We start from the raw sequence: 24,748 nt of genomic DNA on the forward strand, positions 1-24,748 counted from the left end.
TTTGATCTTTATTTCATTTAACACACTTACACACAAGGTTTTAATATTAAATGAAGATCCACTGATATTCTCTTCATGAAAGATTCCAGTATCTCTTAAACATATATTATTATTATTATTATTATTATTATTAAATACATTTATTATAGATTTTTTAAGCAAACTTTTAGAACCTAAAATAGGTTTTTAAATTGCTCTTACGTTTTCAACTTGTTGGCATGGCGTACAACACAAACCAACCAACCAATATCAATGAACACATTTTTTTTTTCAAATTAAGGATAATAACCCTGTTTATTTGTTTCAAATGATTAAGCAGCCCACAAGGTTTTAAAACAGAGCTTTTGTGCTTTTGTCATCTATCCCTGAGGTATATATAAAAAAAAGGATTTCTAGTTTGATGCCTCAAAAATAAGCTCAATTCCGCTTGTGTCGAGTCACTGTCATCACAGGGTTCCTGGAGGAGCATGTTTTATATAAGCTCTTTGTTGGAACGCTTTGTCATTTCCTTTGTGTCGTCTTGTCCAGTCTTGCTCATCTCATGTGGGTGTTGGGTTGTGATGATTGCCAACATCTCTTCACTGGTCTGTGTTGATCACCATGTATTTCTTCATGGTTACAAAAATAATTAGCAGGTTACTTTGGCTGTTTAACATTTTATTTGTCATCATCAGATATGACCAGCTGTCTCTGTTGATTTGTCTTTCTGGCTAAATTAAATCAAATAAAAGTTTACGTAATACACATTCCTGGGCATGATTTATCAGTGCCTGTTATTCTAGAGGGGAAAATTATTCAAAATCTACTTTGCATGAAATTGTTAGTTCATAGTTATTTTGTCAATCAGAAAAATATAAATCAATAAACAAAAAGTTATCAGGTTTGTACAAGCACACAGTGATAAACTACTATATATACCACAACAAATATTATTTTCAAAATTTCTGTCTCTCTTGATTCTTTCAGCTAACATGAAATGCTTATTTTTTTAAAACAAGTTAATGGTTTTAATGTGCATGATACATTAGAACGTGCTATTCCAGAGGGGAAAAAAATGTCAATCTAAAGTAAATTATTATTATTATTATTATCTGGAAAATATGAGTATAATCAAATCGAAGCTATCATGGTTCGAGTGTGTTTATATTCAAACAGTGATGTACTACATGTTGAAATAAATAATATTTAATTCGTTTTTGTGTTGCATAATATAACCAGTATTTCGCAGAAATGTATGAATGTCCATTACAGAATATAAAATTAAACTTTTTTTTTCTTTTTATAAATTATGAAAAATTAATGTTGTAATTAAGATCAGAAAAGCTCAGAAAACTGAGGGGAAACGTCAGAGTTGCGAAATATAAACTTGAGGGGAAAAGTCAGGACTGCGAGATAACTCAAAACTGAGGGAAAAAGTCAAAATTATGAGATATAAACTCCGAATACTGAGGGGGAAAAAGTCGGAATTGGGAGATATAAAACCAGACAACTGAGGGGAAAAAGTAGCAATTGCGAGATATAAAACCAGAAAACTGAGGAAAAAAGCAGAAATTACGAGATATAAAACCAGAAAAGTGAGGGGAAAAGTAGGAATTGGGAGATATTAACTCAGAATACTGAGGGAAAAAAATCTGAATTGACTGTTTGATTTGTGGCTGTTTAATGACGGATCACTGTATTGCCTCAGTTAAAGCAGCACGTGGATCAATCGTCTTTTCATATTTATGTAAAGGACGAAATGAACATGAATGAACATCAGGATGCGTTTTAATAACTTTAAGTCCACCGAAATCTGCTCTCCTGTCTGTACAATAATAATTACTATTTTTGCAATATTGTTTAGGTATAGATGGTAATAAAACACAATCTACCGTATTTTTCGGACTATAAATCGCACCGGAGTATAAGTCCCATCAGTCCAAAATTACGTCATGACAAGGAAAAAAAACATATATAAGTCGCACCGGACTATAAGTCACATTTATTTAGACCCAAGAACCAAGAGAAAACATTACCGTCTCCAGCCGTGAGAGGGCGCTCTATGCTGCTTAGTGTAGACTACAGCATCACTGAGCAGCATCTCTGGCAGCATAGAGCGCCCTCTCGCGGCTGTAGACGGTAATGTTTTCTGTTAGTTCATTTCTCTCGGTTCGTGTCAAATTAATTTTGATAAATAAGTCGCACCTGACTATAAGTCGCAGGACCAGCCAAACTATGAAAAAAAGTGCAACTTATAGTCCGGAAAATACGGTCATTGGTAGAAAATGTAATTTTATTGTTAGTTACTGGCCCTATCTGTTGGACAAGATGGCGGATTTGGCATTATGATTGGTCAATCACCTGTCAATCAAGCTGTTTGCGAAGGATCAATTGTGAGATATAAACTCAGAATTATGACCTTTTTCTCACAATGCTGATTTTACTTCTTGAAATTCGGTTCTTTGTTTCTGCTGCAAAATAAAAAATAAAATAGGAAAATGTGCCTTTTTATCTAATAGTTATGACATTTTCCTCTCACAGTTGCTAGTTTTTATCTCACAGTTGCAAGTCACTGTTAGCCTTTTTTTTTTACCTTACATTGTTTTCACTGAAATGCCTTTACTGAAATGTCACATTACTGAAGTTCAATGCAAAAGCAATTTCATGCTGACTGTATGCAGTTTGGTAAAGCCAAACAACAGTTAGTGTTTCTAATAGTCACTTGTAAAAAGCAAATTGCCTTAACGCTGCTAATTATTTTTGAATGTGTCACTTTGCTATTCCAACACTGCTATACAGAACATCACATGCTTGGAGTTGGATTTCTTGATTGCACAACCTCTATTCTTTTTTATTTTCTCCACAAGAATATTTTACTGGGTGCTTCAGATGAGGAATGCCTTTTTAATAACTCAGGGCATGGCTACATTTTCTTTTGCTTGAGGATGTGGGAAGGGTTTATTTACTAGAGCTTTAGATCTTCTTACTCTGCGTGATGCATGTTTCTACCTTCCTCGTGCCCTCTTTTACACAGCTGTGTGTCATGTATTACACATGCATTCATATGTGCAAGGAAATCCTTCAGTGTCTCTAGTTTCCTGTCGTACGAAAATGAATGTTCTCTCTCGCAGAAAGACCCCGTTGGTATCTTATCTTCTGATTGTAATAGTTGGGTCAGTAAAAAATGAGTTGAGGACTGTCATATATTGCAGTTTCTGAGCTACTTACCAAGGTGCCAGACAAATGAGCGGGTCATAAAAATGGCAGGGTATGAGCGCCGCAGGGCAATAAAGAATTGGCCATAGACCACATCTTATCACAATCCAGTTGAAAGACAAGAGGAAAATTCAACCTCTGAACAAGGGCCAATACATCAGCCACTTTTCTCTTGTCTATTGTCAGTAGTGCCTTCCTTTCTGGGTCTCCTTTGAGAATTCTGTAGAGCACATTAAAGAGATAGGCGAACTAAAAATGAAACTTCTATCAACATACTCATCTTCTCAAGCCTGTATGGAATTAGTTTTCCATTAAAATGCAATCCAGAATATTCAGAATTTGGTAAAAACACAACTGAATATGGGGAAAAAAAAAAAAAAAAAAAAAAAAAAAAAAGAATTATTATAAAATTATATTTTAAAGTATATTCAAATAGAAAGTTATTTTAAATTGTAACATTTGCCAATATTACAGTTTTCCTGTATTTTTTATTAAATAAATGCAGCCTTGGTGAGCATAATAGACTTCTTGGACACAAGAGCTTGATAAAACCTAAATTCCACAGGAGAATAATAAAAGATACATGGGTTTGAAAGACATGAGCAAATAATCCGAATAACTTATTATTCTGATAGGGGCTGAACTGCACTTTAACATAAATGTTGTAGTATTAAAATGGACACAGAGTAAAATAATATTGCACAGTCCAAGAGTATGAATAGCTTGAGATGTGTGTAAGTTGAGGGAGTGTTTAATTCCTAAACCCCTCAGACACACTCCAGAAAGAGCAGGGCATGTGTAGGGCAGCTCTTGTTTTCAGACACAATGCTCTTTCAGATGAATGCCCTATGCTAGTGCTGTCATTGATAGCTTTGTCCATTCGTGCCAGTGACCCCACAGCCAGTGAAAAGCCACCTATTCCCTGAGCTTGGTAAACAGTGTTTCCTGGCAAACTGTAGCTGATCTGATGAAACGGAGATATGGACACTGTCCCTCTCACAGATTTTCACAGCAACCGTGTTGATGTTTTTTTTATCCTGCAAGAGGGAATATATTAAAGAAATCTTTCAGGTTAAATACAACCTTTGTGTTCTCATCAGTGTCTGTGGCACGCTGTTAATTACATTTCTGATGTAAGATTTTGAAAACTATAAGAAATCATTTTAAAGGGTATGAGAGATCAATTCTGCTTTGATCTGTCGAGATTAAAGAATTTATTGTACTGTGAAAATACATATTTTATTGAAACCAAGCTTCGGAAATGACTTCAGGTTGCTGCATCACATCAACGACACTGAAATTTGGTCTGTCCAGTTATGGTATTGTAATAAGCATGCAGAATAGATGCTATTATTCCCTTCCTAACAACAAAACGCTAATTATAAAAGTAAAATCAGCAGCAGAACTTGTGCTGTGTCTGGCTGTGTAGCAGCTGTTGCTCTGCATGTCCTCCCAAACAAATTAAGTGAACGGTGTGAAGTGGAAGAAGAGTTCCAAGATTTAGCTTGAAGTGTTTTTGTTTTTTCAGAGCATCGGTGGTTTATCTCATCTAAAGTATAAAAGGCATAACGGGTTGGCAGCCAAGAATTCCATTTCAGTAAGAAATTGCTGTGTATTTATGCTGTTAATAATCTGTTAGACAATATCCAGTGTTACCCACAGAAAACATATAATTTTTTATAATAAAATATATAATTGGATCAACTCTTGTCACTCCATTATACTTACCTACAACTACATTCAAATACTTATATTCAGTAAAGATGCATTAAATTGATCACAAGAAACAGTAAAGCCATTTATAATTGTACAAATATTTCTATTCCAAATAAATGTATCAAAAATCTTAAAGAATTTTTCACCCCAAAATTTGAATTTGTTGTTAATTTATTCACCATCATGTCATCCATGATGTTGGTGACTTCAGCATTTTTGCAGATTTTCCCTTTTCAATATTTTGTTGTATGAATATCTGAACATACAGTACATCAAAATAAAGATCAGACCCTCTTTCCCTTTTTTAAACAAACAAACAAACAAAAAATCTGTTTTATTCTAGCTTCAAGCATTGTTTTTTATCAACACTTGAATGTGGGCTTCATAAAAAAAAGCAACATTTAGAACAAAACGCTGAGAAAATCTCATTTTTATCATATGCTACATCTGTATCATATTCAGTAATATTATCAAAGCAAAGATGCAGTAGATGACTAAGGATGTGTTGTCTCATGAATAACAGAAAATTCTGGGGAAAGAGTTAAAGGGATTTTTAGCTGGAGATTGTTGTAATGCAAATCAAGGGATTCCATCACTTTGAGAGTAGAAAAAGCAGGTACAGAATTAATTCCAGTGTCACGTGACGATATAGTGAGGTCTTATTAAAGGGTAAGTTCAACTAAAATGAAAATTGCCACTTTCTTGACTTTCTTCTTTCAGACGAATCCAATTGGAGTTAAATTAAAACCAAGCTTTATATGGTGATGGGTGGGTGTTTTTTTTAACAGTCCAAAAGAAGTCCAATAAAGCACATCCATCCATAATAAAAAGGGCTCCACATTGCTCCGGGGGGTGAATAAAGGTGTCATGTAGTGAATAGGTGCGTTTTTGTAAGAAAAATATCCATATTTAAAACTTTATAAGCTTGCGCTTACTGTCGTATATGTTTCTGGGCTGATGACATACAATGTATGTGTAGCGCATGCGCCAGTGAGAATATGCTATTCTCGCGAGAACCAACGTTTGTTTACAGGAGCAAAGGAAGCAAAGTTTCATTACTTTAGCAAAGGAAAACCAGTCTCTTGGCTTATATCAAAATCCAAATTTTTTACTTCTAATACGTCCTGCGTCATCCGCCTGGAATGGCTTGCACATATGACAGTTAGCACAAACTAGAGAAAACAGTTTATTTTTATATTATATATTATATATTATATATTATATATATAATAATATAATATATATATTATTATATTTTAATATGGATATTTTTCTTATAAAAATTCATCAATTTGCTCAAAGAGGCCTTTATTCACACCTGGAGCCATGTGAGGCACTTTTTTATTATAGATGTATGGACTTAATTGGACTTCTTTTGGACTGTTGAAAAAAAAACACCCACCCACTGCCATTCTAAAGCTTGGAAGGACAGGACATTTTTTAATATAACTCTGACTGGATTCGTCTCAAAGAATAAAGTATACACCTAGAATGCCTTGGGGGTGAGTAAATCATGGGCTAATTTTCATTTTTGGGTGAACTAACCCTTTAAGTGAAACGGTAGGTCTGTGCAATAAACTGAATGTTTCATTATTACCTGTAGTTCCCAGCCTCAGGCAAACGGTTATGGAGCATGATGACGTACGCCTTGTAAATCATGTGTGAACATTCATGCGTGAACATTCGTCCCCTCTCTCTGTTGTAAAAAATGTAGTGATGTCAGTTCACTTGTGATTCACTCTGCGTTTCTTTAAATCAATTCTTTAAGCAGCACAACTGTTTTCAACATTAAATACCTAAGAAATGAGCATCATATCAGCATATTAGAATGATTTCTAAAGAATCATGAAGACTGGAGTATTGATGCTGAAAATTCTGATTTACATAACAGCAATATGTTACATTTAAAAATATATTAAAATAGAAAACAGTTATTTTAAACTGTAATAGTATCCACAATATTATTGTTTAAAAAAACTTACCAAAATTTTGAACAGTAATACTCTTCTCCCGAATGAACCAAAACAAGCAGCTAAATTTTATTTAAACATGATTCCTATTCTATGATCCTAATTTGAATCTGATCTTAATTTTTTTAGACAGCATTATTGTAAATATTTTTTTTTTGCCTCTAAAAAACCTATACTAACATAGTGAATCCCAGTGAAAAAAAAAAAAATAATAATTGCAAAAAAAAATATGCTATGACCCCATTAGGAAGGTAATGAATTTTGACAAAGGCACTTTTATACCTTTATCCCATTTGTGTTCCAGCCTCCCTCGCTGCACTGCACATAACTTTTCTACATGTAGTTTAGCATTTTATAATTAACACCAATAATTCACTCCTCGTTAACTCTGGAATATGGATTTGTTCTCCATTCATATTGTAATCATCCCAGATTCATTGTGTGCATTTGAGAGATCATAGCAGACCTGAGGTGTTGGGCACCTGATCTAATCAGAATAATCATCATGTAATAATGCCAACAATAAACGTCTCAAGGTTACGTATGTAACCCTAGTTCCTTGAAGGAACGAGACGCTGCGTCGAAACGCTTTTGGGGAACGTCCCTGACGAGACCGACTCTGAATATCGTGTGCAATCAGTCCATCGGAAAGGCGTGACGTCACGGGCGGGGTGACGTAGCGACCAGGAAGCTATAAAAGCACGTGCCGTGCAGCTGGCTTCAGCTTCGAGTAGGGAAGCAAGCGCCGGCAGGGGTGCCGGGAGTATGGCTCTGCGACGCAGCGTCTCGTTCCTTCAAGGAACTAGGGTTACATACGTAACCTTGAGACGTTCCTTTTCAGGAACTCGAGCTGCGTCGAAACGCTTTTGGGGAACGATGTGCCCACGCTGCCAGACTTCCAAATCCCTGCCTAGTGTGTAGTCAAAAGAGCACAGCTAAGACGAGAGAACAGAAGAGCCCGGCGTGGCTCGCATGTCAAGATCATAAAATCGGACAAATGTGGAGGGCGTGGACCACCCCGCAGCGTTGCAGATGTCCAAGAGGGACACACCTGCTGAGAAGGCCTTGGAGGCCGCCATACTCCGAGTAGGGTGAGCCTTGGCCCCCAAAGGAGGGGGAAGACCAGAGGACTCATAGGAGACGTTGATAGCCTCGACTATCCAACGACTAAGGGTCTGCTTGGTGGCAGGAGAACCCTTGTTAGAAGGACCGTAGCAAACAAGCAATTGGTCTGATTTTCTCCACAGGGCAGCTCTGTGGACGTATGCGTCCAGTGCTCGCACTGGACACATACAGTTTAGCTTCTCTTGGTCTGGCTCCCGAAAGGGAGGAGGACAGAAGGCCTGCAGTACGATAGGTTGTGGTGTAACAGAGGGAACCTTCGGAACGTAACCCGCTCGAGGGTATAAGAATGCTTTGGCCATACCAGGGGCAAAGTCTAAGTAGGTAGGGGCCACCGAAAGGGCCTGAAGATCTCCAACTCTCTTTAGTGAGGTGATTGCCAGTAACAGGGCAGTTTTAAGTGTCAGATGTCTATCTGAGATATCTTGTATTGGCTCGAATGGAGCTTTACAAAGAGCCTCTAGAACCACAACCAAATCCCAGGGGGGAACACGGGATCGTACTGGAGGTCTCAGCCTCAGCGCACCGCGGAGGAAACGTGTAACTAGGGGGTGTCTACCCACTGACTGACCATTGAAAGGGACGTGGAAAGCAGCTATGGCCGCCACGTAAACCTTTAAGGTGGAGTGGGATAACCCCGCAGAGAGCCTGGCTTGTAAAAACTCCAGAACTGTACCAACTGGGCAGTCTGCTGGGTCAAGCTGGCGGTCTCTGCACCATGAAGTGAAGAGCTTCCACTTCAGGGCGTACAGTTTCCTCGTAGAGGGAGCTCTGGATTGGAGTAGGGTCTCAACAACCTCGGTTGAGAGACCAGCTGCTAACAGCTGTGCCCCCTCAGGGGCCACACCCACAGCTTCCACAACTCCGGGCGAGGGTGAATTATCGTGCCCTGCGCCTGTGAGAGTAGGTCTGTCCTGATCGGTATCTCCCACGGAGAGCCGTCGAGGAGCGAGACTAGATCTGAGAAACCATACTCGGCCCGGCCAGAACGGGGCTACTAGTAATAGACGGGCCCCGTCCCGGCGTACTCTCGCCGGAACTCCCGGGAGCAGAGCGATAGGGGGAAAAGCGTACAGACGAAGCCTCGGCCAGGTCTGTACCATAGCGTCCAGTCCCAGAGGAGCTGGATGAACTAGAGAGAACCAGAGGGGACATTGCGATGTCTCCTGAGTCGCAAAGAGGTCCACCTGGGCTGTACCAAATACTCTCCATATGTGCTTCACCACCTCGGGGTGAAGCATCCATTCCCCGGGCCTCGGCCCCTGTCTCGACAGTATGTCTGCTCCCACATTCAATCTCCCAGGAATATACGCTGCTCTGATCGAGAGGAGCTTGCCCTGGGACCACAGAAGGATCTGGTGTGCCAGCTTGTACAAGGGGCGCGAACGCAGACCCCCCTGGTGATTGATATAAGAGACCACTGATGTGTTGTCGGTGCTCACCAACACATGGTGACCTCTCAGGTCTGGGAGGAAATATTTCAATGCTCGATAGACCGCTAGTATCTCTAGGCAATTGATGTGCCATGTTAGATGGCGACCACTCCACAGACCGCGGGCAGGGTGGCCGCTCATGACCACACCCCAACCGGTGAGGGACGCATCTGTCGCTAGCGTTACACGGCGACAAGGAACTCCCAGCACCGGGCCCTGATTCAAGAACCAAGGTTTCCTCCACATGTCTAAGGCACGAAGGCACCGCCGCGTGACCTTGATAACTCGACGTGGATTTCCCCTCGGGGAAAGCCCTTGGACTTGAGCCACCACTGTAGGGGTCTCATGTACAGCAGGCCAAAAGGTATCACGTTGGACGCAGCTGCCATCAGCCCTAACAATCTCTGGAATTGTTTGACAGTGAGTGACTGGCCTTCTTTGACTCTCTCGACTGATGTGAGGATCGACTCGATCCGAGCAGGAGACAAGCGTGCCTGCATCGTGGTCGAATTCCACACTACGCCTAGATAGGTGGTTCTCTGAACTGGAGAAAGTACACTCTTCTTGGCGTTTAGTCTCAAACCCAGCTCCCCCATGTGTGCGAGAACGACATCTCGATGTCAAGCCGCCATCTGCTCTGATTGAGCTAGGATCAACCAATCGTCGATATAATTTAAAATGCGGATGCCCTGCATACGGAGGGATACCAGAGCCGCATCCACGCGGGCAGGGTGGCCACTCATGACCGCACCCCGACCGGTGAGGGACGCATCTGTCGCTAGCGTTACACGGCGACAAGGAACTCCCAGCACCGGGCCCTGATTCAAGAACCAAGGTTTCCTCCACATGTCTAAGGCACGAAGGCACCGCCGCGTGACCTTGATAACTCGAAGTGGATTTCCCCTCGGGGAAAAGCCCTTGGACTTGAGCCACCACTGTAGGGGTCTCATGTGCAGCAGGCCAAAAGGTATCACGTTGGACGCAGCTGCCATCAGCCCTAACAATCTCTGAAATTGTTTGACAGTGAGTGACTGGCCTTCTTTGACTCTCTCGACTGATGTGAGGATCGACTCGATCCGAGCAGGAGACAAGCGTGCCTGCATCGTGGTCGAATTCCACACTACGCCTAGATAGGTGGTTCTCTGAACTGGAGAAAGTACACTCTTCTTGGCGTTTAGTCTCAAACCCAGCTCCCCCATGTGTGCGAGGACGACATCTCGATGTCGAACCGCCATCTGCTCTGATTGAGCTAGAATCAACCAATCGTCGATATAGTTCAGAATGCAGATGCCCTGCATACGGAGGGATACCAGAGCCGCATCCACACATTTCGTGAACGTGCGGGGTGAGAGTGCGAGGCCAAAGGGAAGTACTCAGTATTGGTAGGCTTTGCCCCCAAAAGCGAACCTCAGAAACTTCCTGTGTTGTGGAAGGATGGATATGGAAGTATGCGTCTTGAGATCTATTGTGACAAACCAGTCCTCGGATCTGATTTGAGCTACAATCTGTTTGACAGTGAGCATTTTGAACTTCAGTGACATTACTGAGAGGTTTAGATGACATAAGTCTAAGATCGAACGCAACTCCCCATCCTTCTTTGGAACTATGAAATACCGGCTATAAAACCCGGACTCCCTGACTAGAGGAGGGACCACCTCGATGGCCTCCTTCCTAAAAAGGGTATTCACTTTTTTGTTCCATAACCAGAGCCTGCAGGAGGCCGACTATTGTCTTTCCACTGTGCGCAGGACCCATTGAGATACATTGGCAGTAGTTTCCACGCTGCTAGGTGTCAATCTCCTCGGAGAAAGAAAGGCAGAGCGTCAAGCCCGACGCTCGGGGGGAAGAGCCGAAGCTCGGGCTTCCAAACCCCGGAATCAGGCAGATCTGGTGGGAACGTAGGAGATAAGGACGTGCCCGTCTCCATACCTTCCAGCAGATCGATCTGCGAACCCAACGAATGCCGGCGCGGCTTCGCCTCGGCGAAAGCGGAACCGGCATCGCGAGGAACGCTTGCGAAGGCTCACTTCTCGAAGAGAGCCCTGCGGGATCGAAGCGTCCGCATTGGCATTCGTTCACAATGCGGGCAGTCGGCCCCCTCGAGAGCCGACTCAGCGTGCTTCGATCCCAGGCAAGCCACGCACAAACTGTGTGTATCCCCACTCGTAATGTAGCGAGGGCAGGGAGGAACACACAATCTATAACGTGGCTTGGAATCGCCCTTCATATGTTAGGTCTTTTGCTTTTGTTTTGGCATATTAAGCTGTTTTAGCGATCTTTTAATGGCTAAGGGACAGACAACAATAAATAGGACCAACAGGACAGACTTTGACATGCACACACAGAGCGCTTGCTGACAGATTCGAAGCTGAAGCCAGCTGCACGGCACGTGCTTTTATAGCTTCCTGGTCGCTACGTCACCCCGCCCGTGACGTCACGCCTTTCCGATGGACTGATTGCACACGATATTCAGAGTCGGTCTCGTCAGGGACGTTCCCCAAAAGCGTTTCGACGCAGCTCGAGTTCCTGAAAAGGAACTGAACATTTCATTTACATGAGCAGCTTGTTTATTTTGTTCTGGTACTTTATCAGGCTTGAAAATATAATTCAAGCATTTGTCATTAGCCTAGGGCTTCAGTTTATACTAAGATATTAACTTTAATTAGTAGCAATTAGACGGCGTTGCAGAATAAAAGGCATTGATCATAACTGTTTATCCCATGCAGGTCTCTGGGGAGGTAGTTAGCCAAATGAAAGCTGCAAGACTAGCATACTCAGCCTGCTGTCAAGGGTTTGGCTTTTTTCTGATGCTCTTGCAAAATGTTCAACTCTTGGCTTTTTTTGTACAGTACAGAGACACATTGCTGAGCTCAGTTGCACTAACACAAAGCGCAGACCATTTCAGACATTGTTCGATTAGCACCTGTTGCTCTCCATGTGTTTTGTCTGGTGATAATCTCAGTGTGTTGTAACATGTCAACCGGTTTCCTTTCCATTGCATCGTGTTGCTAAGCATGTGCACGCGCAGCCTCCATGTGAAGTGCTGTGGGTCTACAGAGAACTTCAGATGCTTTCATATTGAAAGTGATTGCACGAAGTGTTTATTTGTGTGGTCTCAGTATTCTGTGTCACTGTGTACAAAATCTAAAGGGTAGTAATATGTTCACTTTAGATCCAAATATGTACCATTTAGGGATAAATAAGACACAAAGTTGTACCTTTTAGCTTTTGTATCATAGAGTACCGCTTCAGTGACAGTTTTGTACTTATTTTCTGAGAGTTCAGAAATGTAGTGGTCTTGTTCTCTGCAAATTGCGAAGGAAGTCATTACTTACAGCATTTTATTTAATTTTTTTATGTTGTTATTAATAACACTGAAGTTTTTATTTTTAAAGAACTCATTCTTTTCAAGATGATAATGCACTGCAAAAATAATTTATCAATCAGTGTTTTATCTTGTTTTCCAGTATAAATATCTAAATGCCTTCGAAACATTGAATAAACTTTCTTGAGAAGCAAAATTATTGATAATAAATGAAATTTCTAACAATTTGCCAAAGGGTTAATAAAAACTAGAGGTCGACTTATAGTGGATTTTACTGATAACTATAACTCAGTTACTGATAACTAGTGGCAGAGCATCTGGGTATGCAGGGTATGCAGGTGCATATGGGCCCCGAGTAGTTTAGGTGCCTGGCAAGCTGGGGGGAAATTTTAATTGAAACAAGGGAACGAATAGAGCCCTGCATGGGCCTGGCCCTTGTCCAACAACATCTGAGAATTCTCGACCTGAGTCCGAATGGATCCTCTTTCTTCCTCTTTCTTCTTAAAACAAAATTTAAATCGAAAACAAAAACTTTTTCATTATGTAATCCATAAAGATGCATTTCTCTCTAAAGGCACATCCAATGAACAGATAGCGAGTCAGGTTCGTCAAATTAATTTTTGCTACATTGGCTCAGAAAACATTAATTTATTAACAAATAATCAAATATCCCCTCAATAATGTTTGTTTTGTTTTTTTGTGTTCGCTATGCCAAAATTGTGTTTGCATTCATAGCCTATATGGCAGCATTTTTGTGCAATGTTTACAAATATCAAACTAAGATTATCGTCATATTTTACAAATAAAGTAAAAATTACGATAATAAAATCATGTTATATTGTGTGAAGTTAGTTTTAAAATTCTGCATTTAAGTCAACTATTCCCAAAAAAAAGCTGTGTTATCCATCTTTTTTTTAAACTCCAATTGATCGATTCATGAGACATTTTTTTGTATTAAATTGTTCAGATTTTTTTTCAACATGCATTCAAATATTTGTTTATTTCGTGCTGCAAATATTAAAGAAGAAAATATAGTTGATTCATATGCAGCTTGAACTGAGGCGAATTATCTCACTCACTTGCTATGCCACAGCCGATAAATACACCAGCCGATAATGATTAATCGACCATTAAGGTATGTGAGGATTGAAACAGGCCAATGACCGAGTTTTTAAAATTTATAATGAATGAAAACTAAAACAGTGCTGAAATTATTATTAATAATAAAAATAATGATAATAATAATAATAAAATGATATAAAAAACAGTACTGAAAGTAAATAAACTAAATAAAAAAACTGTACTGTACCATACTTTTAAAATGGAATAAAAATATTTCTACAAACAACATTAGCCAGGATGTCTCAGACATCCAGTTAAATTATTCAGGAGTTATACATTACCTTATACCGTAGGAAAGAAATAGAATCGCTGATAATAAGGTGTAAGTAAAATGTGCATATGTATTTGTCTAGCTGTCTGGTTTCAGTTCCACATCCCAAATGGCATCAGTGGAGTGTGAATGTGTAAAAGAGGAAGTAAATAAAGTACATATGTTTGAGAGAAAAAAAGGACTTTTGTTCCAGCAATTGACTGTCGATACCGATTAATCGGCATAACTTATTAATCATTGACCTCTACTAAAAACAGTTTTGCTTTTCAAGCAAATTCAGATTTTTTTATTCTTCTTATTATTAATTTATTTTTGCCCTGTGGTTTTCATTTTTTTCTATTTAAATTTTTATTTGAATTTTTACATTTATTACTTTTGTTTTATAATTTTTTGAGCTTTAAAAGGTGTTTGTGTGAGCAGAATTTAATTAACCAGAATAAACGATTAGCTTATTCAGATTTGTTTAACTGAGTGAGTAATGCTAAAAAATAAAAGAGAAAAAAACCCAGAACATTTCATCTGCTTCATAGAATGATATTTTTGTTTATTTTTGCAATATACCTCACTTAGTAATATTTCATATTTAGCTCATATGCTTAATCATTAAAAAATGCATATAACTCACTTTGTAATATTTGATTCTTAGCCCATATGCTTATTCATTAAACAAATGTATTTAATGTGCAGTGCTTTAATTCTCAATAACAGAGGACTCCTTCATAAGGACTGCTTTGCCTCTTTATGTTGTTTTGTCTGTGTTCTTTGCAGGCCTCTTGGACTCGACCCGAACAGCACAAGGTAGAGATTCTGTATACATGTCTCCATAAACTGAATTATGAAGATTAGCCATCAACTCCATAAACCTCTTTCCCATCAGATCTCTGAAATCTCATCAGATCCGTCAACTGTATTACAATGAAAGCTTTATGCTTCATCTGAGAGTGGAATGTAGTTGTAGTTTTCAACTTCTATTCAGTGCATGACCTCTTTTCCATTCTGTATCTAATCAGTTAAGTCATTACGACATCATTATGTTTCATTATGACATCATAAGACTGCATTCTTGAAGGAATCATATTTTGAAAAAAAATCTTTTTTTGTTAGTGTTATTGTGATTTAATGGTCTTTTCTCGTAAGTTATCAATTATGCACAAAATGCTTTTGTTGTTGTTCACGCAGAGACGTTTCTTTGAGACCTTTCCCACCCTGACAAAAATAGACATTTGAGGAAGCCACCTCCATCCAAGCTTTGCAGAAGACTGGCGTGCATTATTAAAAAGACCTTTCTGCTGAAAACTATGGCTCTAAAGCTTTAATGATATGGATGGCGTTCTCGCGTTGCAAATGAACAAATAGAGCCTTATCAGAGAAGAATGGGAGAGAAAGTCTGTTGAATGTGCTTATTGAAATGTATAGCTGTTTGTCATAGAGATTCAGTGTTACAGACCGCACTCTGACCCCAGTACCACATAGTAACCAGATTCCAGTGACGAGAGCACGTCCCATGGCACGGGGGTCATGGTCTGGCCATTTGAGCAAAGCAGAACAGGGTACACTGTGGGAAAGAGGGCCGGAAATGGGCTGGACGGGGCTCAGTGCTCTCATTAGGAGGTTATTCAATTAGCCCAGTCAGATCTGCTGGGTGGCTGTTGGGTGGTTTTTGGATGAATAGGCTCAGCATTATGTAAGTGTGACTCAGTCCTGGGACAACACCGGCATAATTATTGTCTCTGAAACGATGCTTCTGCCGAGTTCATTCATAGCAAAGTTTGTGCAAGGGGTAGCGGCTGACCAGAAATATAGAGAGAGGAGTTTTTTCAGTTCCAAGTGGAGCGGGGAATACTAATGTTGTGCTTGATGAAGTCTTCGAAACTCCAATGCATTTCCTGTCCTCATTACCGTCCTGTCTGAGATTGTGAGTGTGTGAAAGAGAAAGCGAGTTCATTCCATCCATTCTTAGATCTGTTAAGCCCAAGTATTCAGTGTAAAGCACTGCAAATAGACTTTGTCTCTACTGAACGATATTTGAATAGCTGTTACAAATCACTTCGTTTTTCTTTCCTTTTATACATTTTTGTATCACTACGTGCTAGATCTCTTACTGCTTTTTAGTACAACATGATCGCAATGCGGTACACCAAGGGTGATAAAGTCATTATTTTGGACTAAACGCAACTTTATATATCCTAAATATATATTTTATGAATACAAATTAATAGTAATAATTATATGTAACATAATAGTCAAAATAGTATAGCATTACAGTATTGTGTTACTCCATTAAAAAGTAACTAATCACATTGCTTAGTTTTTATGGAAAAATTGCATTACGTTACTTTTGCGTTACTTGTTACCTGGGCTGGGTTTGCTTATTTGCTTTTTAATAACAAAAAAATTAAAGTTGGCAACTGTAAAGGCCATTTCACACCTCACTCTCAATTTGTCTCAAAACAGGACAGTAATGCATTACTTTAGTAGTTGCTTGAAAGAACGTAAGCTGATTATGTAACTAGCATTGCTTGCAATAATAAATAGTAAGACTTTTCTTTATTACTTTATTTAGAAAAAGATTTCTGTTTCATAATAAATGCTGTTATTATTTATTTAATCCAAAACAAAAATACTGAGCAGCACAACATTTTAACATTAATAATAATAAGAATTGTTTCTTGAAATAGTAAAAAGAAATGCTTTAGATTTTAAAACAGTGAAGTCCAACTTAGTTGTTTTAAATTGTAAAAACATTTTACAATAGTACAGTTTTTATTTTTAACCAAATGCAGCCTTGGTGAGCATTAAAGATGTCTTTTCCAAGCATTAGAAAAGCATTAAATATATATAATCCATATTTTGTGGTGTTTCACATATATAAACATCCTTACATTTTTCAAATCTTAAATTTATGGATAAAGCAAAATAATGTTCTTTTGTTTCATTTTCTCTAATCAACCCGTGGGTCGGTTAAGACTCCTTCACAAGCTGTATCCTCCCCGCGGGCCGCGTGTTTGACACCCCTGCTATATGCAAATTGCACAGTCACTGTGTAGACATTGGTTATAGATGGCACTCATCTTCATAAGAACCACAAGGTTAAGTAGAACAGCAAGCTAAAAGAAAATGCAAGGGTGGCATGTTAAGATCTATGCTTGTCTTTAATTTGAGCACTGGGACGTTGTAAAATGGTACAAGCCAGCTGAGATCGTGTGACGTAGCTTTTGATGAAGTAACAGTGGTGTAGAAGTGGCTTCCCCTACCTTATGTTCTGCATTATTGATGTTCCCCCTCACATCTTCGCTCCAAAGACTCAGCATGTAAAAAGACTCTTATTTATATCTGCTGTTCAGCAAACCACTTTTTTTTTTACCAGGTTTACTTCTCTGATACAGCCTGTTTCAGGCCTCACATACTTTAAATATGACTATTTTTTCAAAAGGCCATTTTTCTCTGAAAGTCGAGAACTTTTATATATTTTTTTTTTCAATGAAGTGGAGTTATTTGCAAACTGTGTAATACATTTAGGAAGATAATGGCAAACTTGTTTATTAATTTTAAGGAATCGTTAACCCATAGTTATGATTCTGTCATCATTTATTCATCTTGATGTGTTTTCCAAAATCTAGAGTTGCTCTTGACCACAAAATTAAAATATATTGTGACAAGAAGCTCCAAAAAGGATAAAAATAAAGCATCAAAGCACTATAAAAGTAACAAAAATAGTTCATATGTCTTTTGTGTTATTTTTAAAGTCTATTAAAGCCGCACAACCACTTTTATGCTGCTTTTTGGCATTTTGACAGTCTGTGGTGCTAGAAAGAAAGAAAGCCTTATGCGTTTAAAACAACATGAGGGTGGGCAACCGATGACAGAATATTCATCAGTGGGAAGCTGTTGTTTTAATGGCTGAAGGAAGTCAAAAGCATTTATATGTTTTTTTTTTTTTTTTTTCAGTGAATTTTCCCCTCTTGTCTCTGTCTTCAGAGTCCTGATGGTGATGTGTTGGTCCGCAGTGACGCCCGTGTGTCTTCTCTCACCCTGAAGTACGCTCAGTACACTGACGCCGGCGAGTATCTCTGCACCGCCCGCAATGCCATCGGAGAGACGGCGCAGCCCGTGTATCTGGAAGTACGCTGTGAGTCTATAGTATCTGTAGCCTCATTAGCTTTTATCAGTCACGCGTACTGTTGCATACCACATTGAAATGCTTCAGAGGCATATGTTTAATTCACAGCAGCACTGCTGCTCGGCTGCAATCCAGAGAGCATATGGCAGCTCTGTAGAGGTTGCTAGTTAATGTATCAAAACTACAGCCACCCCTCAACATTACCACCCCCTTCCCCCACCACAGGACACCAATAATTTGAAAAAGCCTCCCAATGGATTTCAATCACACTGTGTCCTAACCAAGTGCAACGTGACAAAGTTTTTGTCCACACTGAGTGCAAAAATGCTGCATGAGTCAGTTACTGTATATAAGGGAATTTGAAGTTTTTTTGTTTTTTTTTGTCGATATTATTATTAATTTGTTTAATTGTCATTTAGTTATCGATTGATTAATTAATTACCACTGTTAATACCACAGAAACACAAGTGAAATTATGAATTACATTTCTATTAGGTTGCAGTTATATTAAAATCTTTGCAGAACTGGTTTGTTATGGCCAGTAACTGATAGTAATAACTAATAGCTAATATTAATTTTACTAATAATTATAATAAAAATGTACCATGAATCAATCATAGCTGCGTAGGATGAAATTACAATAAAAACTAGAAAAATATGTTTCCCACACATTACTTAAATATGTAATGGGCAACTTCAGTCAACCAACATATTTCCCCCTTATAATAAATAATAATTATTATTATTTCTAAAGATGAACTTTAAGTGTTAGATGATGGCAAATGTGTTCAAAATGTAAGAACAGAAGAAATAAGCATGCACAAGTAATTATCCAGTACTGGATGATATATACTGTATCCTATATGGAGTATAATACTGATAATACATGATGAAAAAAATTATAATAAAAAAAAACACTTTTGCTTAAGAAATGTTAATATGGTTGTTTATACATTTCATACATTTTCAATACTTTTTATTTAGTGTATTATATGTATCTGTTTTTATTTTACTTAATATTTGGAAAATCTTCATCCATTTAAATTTAATTTTAATTTTGAAGTTGAAATTTATTAATTGACAGCAGACAAGCTTAATGGATTCAGTTACCAGCATTTGATTGGTCAACAGCTACCGTGGAGCTGAAAGTTAGACCAATGAGATTTTACAGTGGGTGGGATTATCCAGCATGATGTGTCCAATTAAAAACCTTTTCACTGACTAAATGTCTTGTTGCTAATCAAGGCTGATTTGGAAAATAGTGGTTAAGATTTGCACTGAAGAGACCAAATTTATTGTTTGTTGTTTTGTTGCATCATGCCTGGTTAGAACAATAAATGCCATATTTGATGAATGAAAATGAGGCAGTTAATGCTAGAAGTTTGGTCTCTTCGTTGCATAAATGCCATGCGTATTTATACTAGTGAACAAACTCCTAATCTTGTTTATGTTTGTCTCAAATGAAATATCCAGTAGTATTTAATCTAAGCACTAAATTCTGCTAACAAAGACAAAGTTCAGACTAAAAATGTACCAATTTACTTTTCTTCGATTCTTATAGTGCTGTACCATCAAAAATGGAGCACTCTCTTCCCTCAATGTTTTAATTGCAATCAATAGCAAGCAAAGCATCACCGCCCATTTTTGCTCTCATTGTGCTCCCTCCACTGTGCCTGTTTGTATTTGTTTTCACATTAGCGCCAGCGTATGCTGTGAAAATACCAGCCTCCCACTTTGCATGTTTAGTGCATTTGTACCAGTCGTGTATTGTTGTGATGGGACTAATGACATCTGAAACTCTGATGAATGTGAGAACAGAATCTCAGCGGGCCTGGAGCTATTCGCACGCAGTCTGTGAGGGAACGCGGGCCCGATCGAGTACATCACATGAGCATCGTGCCTAAAGTCTCCCCCCAGCATGCTATTCAGGGAGGCTGCTCGGAGGAGGGGCCTTTTGAAGCCTGTGAAACGTGATTGGCTTTTATGCATGTGTTCAGCATCACACAGCGCTGTGATTTCAGCACTCTGTGTTTAAGCCCTGGACATTTTGATCTTTAACCAGCTTATCCTCAGAATAAAGGTATCAACGGTAATGAGAGGGGAGGCTTTGTTCTCCCTTAGCGGATGTAGATGGGTGGTAGGTAGATGAAGGGTCAGCACTAGCAGCAGGTGTGTTTATTTTCGTGTCTATATGCTTTGCCTTTCATCACAGATGCCCCGAAAATCCTGGGTTCTGTAACGGTCTACACGTGGGAGGGCAACCCGGCCAACATCAGCTGTGAAGTGATGGCTCACCCCAGCAATGTGTCTATTACGTGGCAGCGAGACGGCTTCCAGCTGCCTAATGCTAACACCTCCAATATCAAGATCTACAACATGCCTTCCGCCAGCTACCTGGAGGTACGGCCCACGCAGACGCCTTCCTGAGAACATAAACATTCACATAAACCCAGATGGATAACTCTTATAAAACTGGACAAAGAATATGTGCTACTTCACCCCTAAATCAAGAGAAAGAAGTGTGTTTTTTATGTATTGTGTTACATGATACATCAATCCATACATTATCCAAACCCCAGATCCTGGATACATTCAGTAGGTCCAACCAATATAATGTTTCTTTCTCTTACAGCATAAACCCAAATGCTATTTGTTAATGCTAGTTAGTTTTTGAAGGTAGGAAAGCAGTCACACATTTCATGTGAAAGAAATTGAAGTCAATGCATGCAAGAACAATTTGTTCACTTGAAAGGTTTGTTCAAAAATAACTACAATCCAAATGGATTTGAAAACAAGCTGCATTTTCTGTATTATACATATTTTACCTACCTGATTTATTTAGATTTTGGGGTGAAATGTGACCTGGACCTGTTTTCGTGAGCTTTTCCCAGAAAAAAATTACTGCATTACTGCAGCCTATGCATCTTATCAATATTTTAGCACAGGGAGAACGCTGTCAGAAGTAAATACACATCTAATGGAACGGCAGTGATAAAATGCATGTTTGAAAGATAAATGCTGAGATCGAGACTAGAGGTTAATGCGTTCGCTTGATCTGTCCCAGGTCAATCCAGAGTCTCAGAGCGACTTTGGCAACTACAACTGTTCTGCCTCCAATGAGATCGGGACCGAATCCAAAGAGTTCATCGTGATCCCAGCTGGTCTGTTTCTCTGTATTGATCTCAAAACAAACACAATATACTCATTTATGGCAGTAGAAAATCGCATTGACATTGAGTGTTTGGGTGTTTTTTGCTTTTGAGGTACTGTATTTTTAAATTACCTGCAATTGTAGACTTTGTTCAATAAAGTGCAATGCAATAGCTCAAATTTTCCTCTTGTAAAAGTGGTGCTGAAGCACAAAACTGTACAATCAGGCCGTATAATCGGGCATAAGCTGTTAAAGTGCAGTTGTCCCACTGCGTCTTGTGAAGTGTCTCCCCTGTGGTGCAGATGTGCCCTCGGCGCCGTCCATCACTCAAGTGCAGCCGTACTCCAGCACGGCTCAGGTGCTTTTCGAGGAGCCCGAGTCCACTGGAGGAGTTCCTGTGCTCAAGTACCGAGCCAAGTGGAGAGCGGTGGGCCGAGGCAAATGGGTGCAGCGAATCTATGAGGTGAAAGACGGTGAGTCTGTCACGTGAAATGAGGAAAACCAGCCATATTATGTGGATTATCAACACCACTGCATGGTTTGCAAACTTTAATAATGGACTTGTACTGAATCATGGAATCACAGAATTTTCCTTGTTCTTTTGAAATAAGTATATACTGTAGATATAGTATAGTATAGTATTTGTTACACACAATTATAGAAACTATACTTTAAAAATTATGGTAAAACTTAAGTATAGTGACCAATTCTCACTATTAACCAGTTGCTTATAAGCATGCCTATTATTAAAATATTGGCTGTTTATTAGTACTTATAAAGTATATATATATATATATATATACACGCATGACCATTCTACATCCATAATTCTACCCAATTCCTACATTTAACAAATACCTTACTATTAATAAGCAGCAAATTAGGAGTTTATTGAGGTCATAGTTAATGGTTTGTTAATGGCAAGATTGGAACTTAAAGTAAAGTGTGACCAAAATAATTAATTCAGAAATTATTGTATTGATGTCACATCTGTGGTCACATTTAACATGCACTTCTTTTTTTTCAAGTCTTTTATGCTCACCAAGGCTGCATTTGTTTGATTAAAAATGCAGTAAAAATAGTAATATTGTGAAATATTATTACAGTTTAAAGTAACTATTTTGTTTTTAATGTATTGTAAAATGCAATTTATTCCTGTAATCTCAAAGCTAAATTTTCATCAGCCAATACTTCAGTTAAACTAAATGGTCTGTTTTTGGGTGTCAGAAACTTATAACTAGATGGAAAAGAAAAAAATAAATCAATTTGCAACACAAGTGTACAGTTTTTAATATGCAATTATTTTTATGAACTGCGTGATAAATTTCAATTAGGTTTGCATGTAATGAAACGCAAGCAGAAAATAAACAATTGATTTAAAAAATGGCTTTACATACAATTTACTAGAAACTTGTGCTGGTTATGTATCATAAATGGTCCCGTAAGTAATAAAATGGGCATAGTGAAAATGCTTTCATCTTTTACTCACCCTGTCATTTAAAACCTGTGTATCTTTTATTCTACACACAGAAGAACATATTTTTGAAAAATGTCACAGTGTTTATTACAGTGGATGTCAATGGTAACCAAAACTAGTAGGTTAACAACATTTTTCGGGATATCTTCTTTTCTGCAGAAGAAGGAACCACATGAGGGTGAATAAAGGATAACAGACTTCTTGTTATTGGGTGAAAAATCCCTTTAAGTAATATTTTAGCCATGTTTTAGCTACTTTATGCCTGTAGTTTTAAATGTCAAATGTATTTCCTCATGTTCAGTGGCAAGGTTTTATGTTGCCCATTTAACATGCATGCTGTTGTTTCTGAATTAATGAATGAGTTTTTGATTAAATCTGCTTCTCGCTGCTTCCCAGCAGGACTGAGTTCAGTCACAGTCTCCGGCCTAAAACCCGAAACCGATTACGAAGTCAAGATGTCTGCCATCAACGGCAAGGGTGAAGGCGACAGCAGCCAGGCAGTGGTCTTCAAAACTGAGCATATCCGTGAGTATCACATTTCTCTCTCAGGAGCACATGGCTCTATCAACAGCAGCGCAGCATGGCGTGACGGCCCACACACCTCTTCACCAGCAAGTGTGAAGTCTTTGGCTGATGCAAACGCTAAAATATACAATTTGTGCTCATGGTGCTAAAGAATAGGACGTAATGACTTAAGTAGTTTGAATATTAACATATTTTCTGTCCCTTGACCAATTCTCTAATTTTACTGAATTACAAATCTGGCATTGCATAATGACATTATATTAAAGGTTAAGTGTGTATTTTTTTATCAATTAATGAATATTTCATGCTGTATGAGGGTAATATTGTTAATTAGAACTAAAACCATTAAAAAAGTTGATTGAGATAAAATAAACATTAACTAAAATCAAATACAATTTTAACATCTTAAATTAAGAGGATTTCAGCATTTAGATAATTCAGGAAAATATAAGTAAATATAGAACTGTATAGAATATGTATATGAAACGCACATAAAAATGCTAAAATGCTAAAAATGTAACATTAAAATGAAAACTAAAGATATAAAAATGTAAAATAATAAAAAATATAATATTAGACAATAGATAATAAAATATTCGGATTGATAGATAGATTAGTTAAAGTGAAATTTTAGTAAAAAATAATCTGACTGCAACTCTGTCACTATTATGCACTCCAGCCAGGCTTTGCATGGCTCTTTTTGAGCAGTGGCTTCTTTTGTGCCTCCCTCCTGTTCAGGCCAGTATTATGTAGAGCTCTTTATATGGTTGACTGGCTCACCTTTTCTCTGTTCTCAGCTGAACTGAACTGAACTCTTGTCGCTCCTTCAGAGTAATTGTTAGCCTGTCTGTGGTGTCTCTCAGAGTTTTGAAGGACCACCTTTTCTAGGCGACACCAGGGTGGTTTGATGTAGTTGCCAATTTTTGACAACCTATAAACAGTTCCCACTTGGCTATCCAGTGTTTTGCACCTTTTTTGCGCTCATGCAGGTTATGTATTATTCATCATGAAGAGAAACCTGGTGGTTAGTTTAATCTTTCATAGGTAGAAGCCTATGAATGTTCTATAAAGGTAAGATAAAAACCGCCACAGCAAATTTATATTATTTATTTTTTTACAAGAATATAAAATTGGTACATTTTGACTTTCAGTACATAGAAATAGATCACAAATGACTGAATATTAATGTTTTATTTGTAATTCAGTGCAATGAGAACACTGGTCTTGAGGCATTTGCAAATTACGGTGTGAATAATATATGTTTAGCAGGTTTATTGCTGCTAAGCACATTCATATATACTCTGATCACATAAATGATTTC

The 24,748-nt window shown here is 38.4% G+C and overlaps 1 protein-coding gene across 19 annotated transcripts in view; it reads left to right on the top strand.

The window, feature by feature from the left end:
* The window catches only part of ncam1b (neural cell adhesion molecule 1b), a 102,607-nt gene that overhangs the window by 53,650 nt on the left and 24,209 nt on the right, over window positions 1-24,748 (top strand). For 9 of the 19 annotated variants that reach the window (XM_059514591.1, XM_059514593.1, XM_059514595.1 and 6 more), the window contains 6 exons: window positions 14,923-14,952; window positions 18,133-18,283; window positions 20,487-20,674; window positions 21,339-21,435; window positions 21,728-21,898; window positions 23,299-23,427. In XM_059514591.1, the coding sequence (XP_059370574.1) occupies window positions 14,923-14,952; window positions 18,133-18,283; window positions 20,487-20,674; window positions 21,339-21,435; window positions 21,728-21,898; window positions 23,299-23,427 (766 nt within the window). The remainder of the gene's footprint in view (window positions 1-14,922; window positions 14,953-18,132; window positions 18,284-20,486; window positions 20,675-21,338; window positions 21,436-21,727; window positions 21,899-23,298; window positions 23,428-24,748) is intronic. The other 10 variants (XM_059514592.1, XM_059514594.1, XM_059514597.1 and 7 more) reach the window with 3 other exon arrangements.

The sequence above is a fragment of the Carassius carassius genome, chromosome 28, assembly GCF_963082965.1.
Source record: "Carassius carassius chromosome 28, fCarCar2.1, whole genome shotgun sequence".
Lineage (NCBI taxonomy): Eukaryota > Metazoa > Chordata > Actinopteri > Cypriniformes > Cyprinidae > Carassius > Carassius carassius.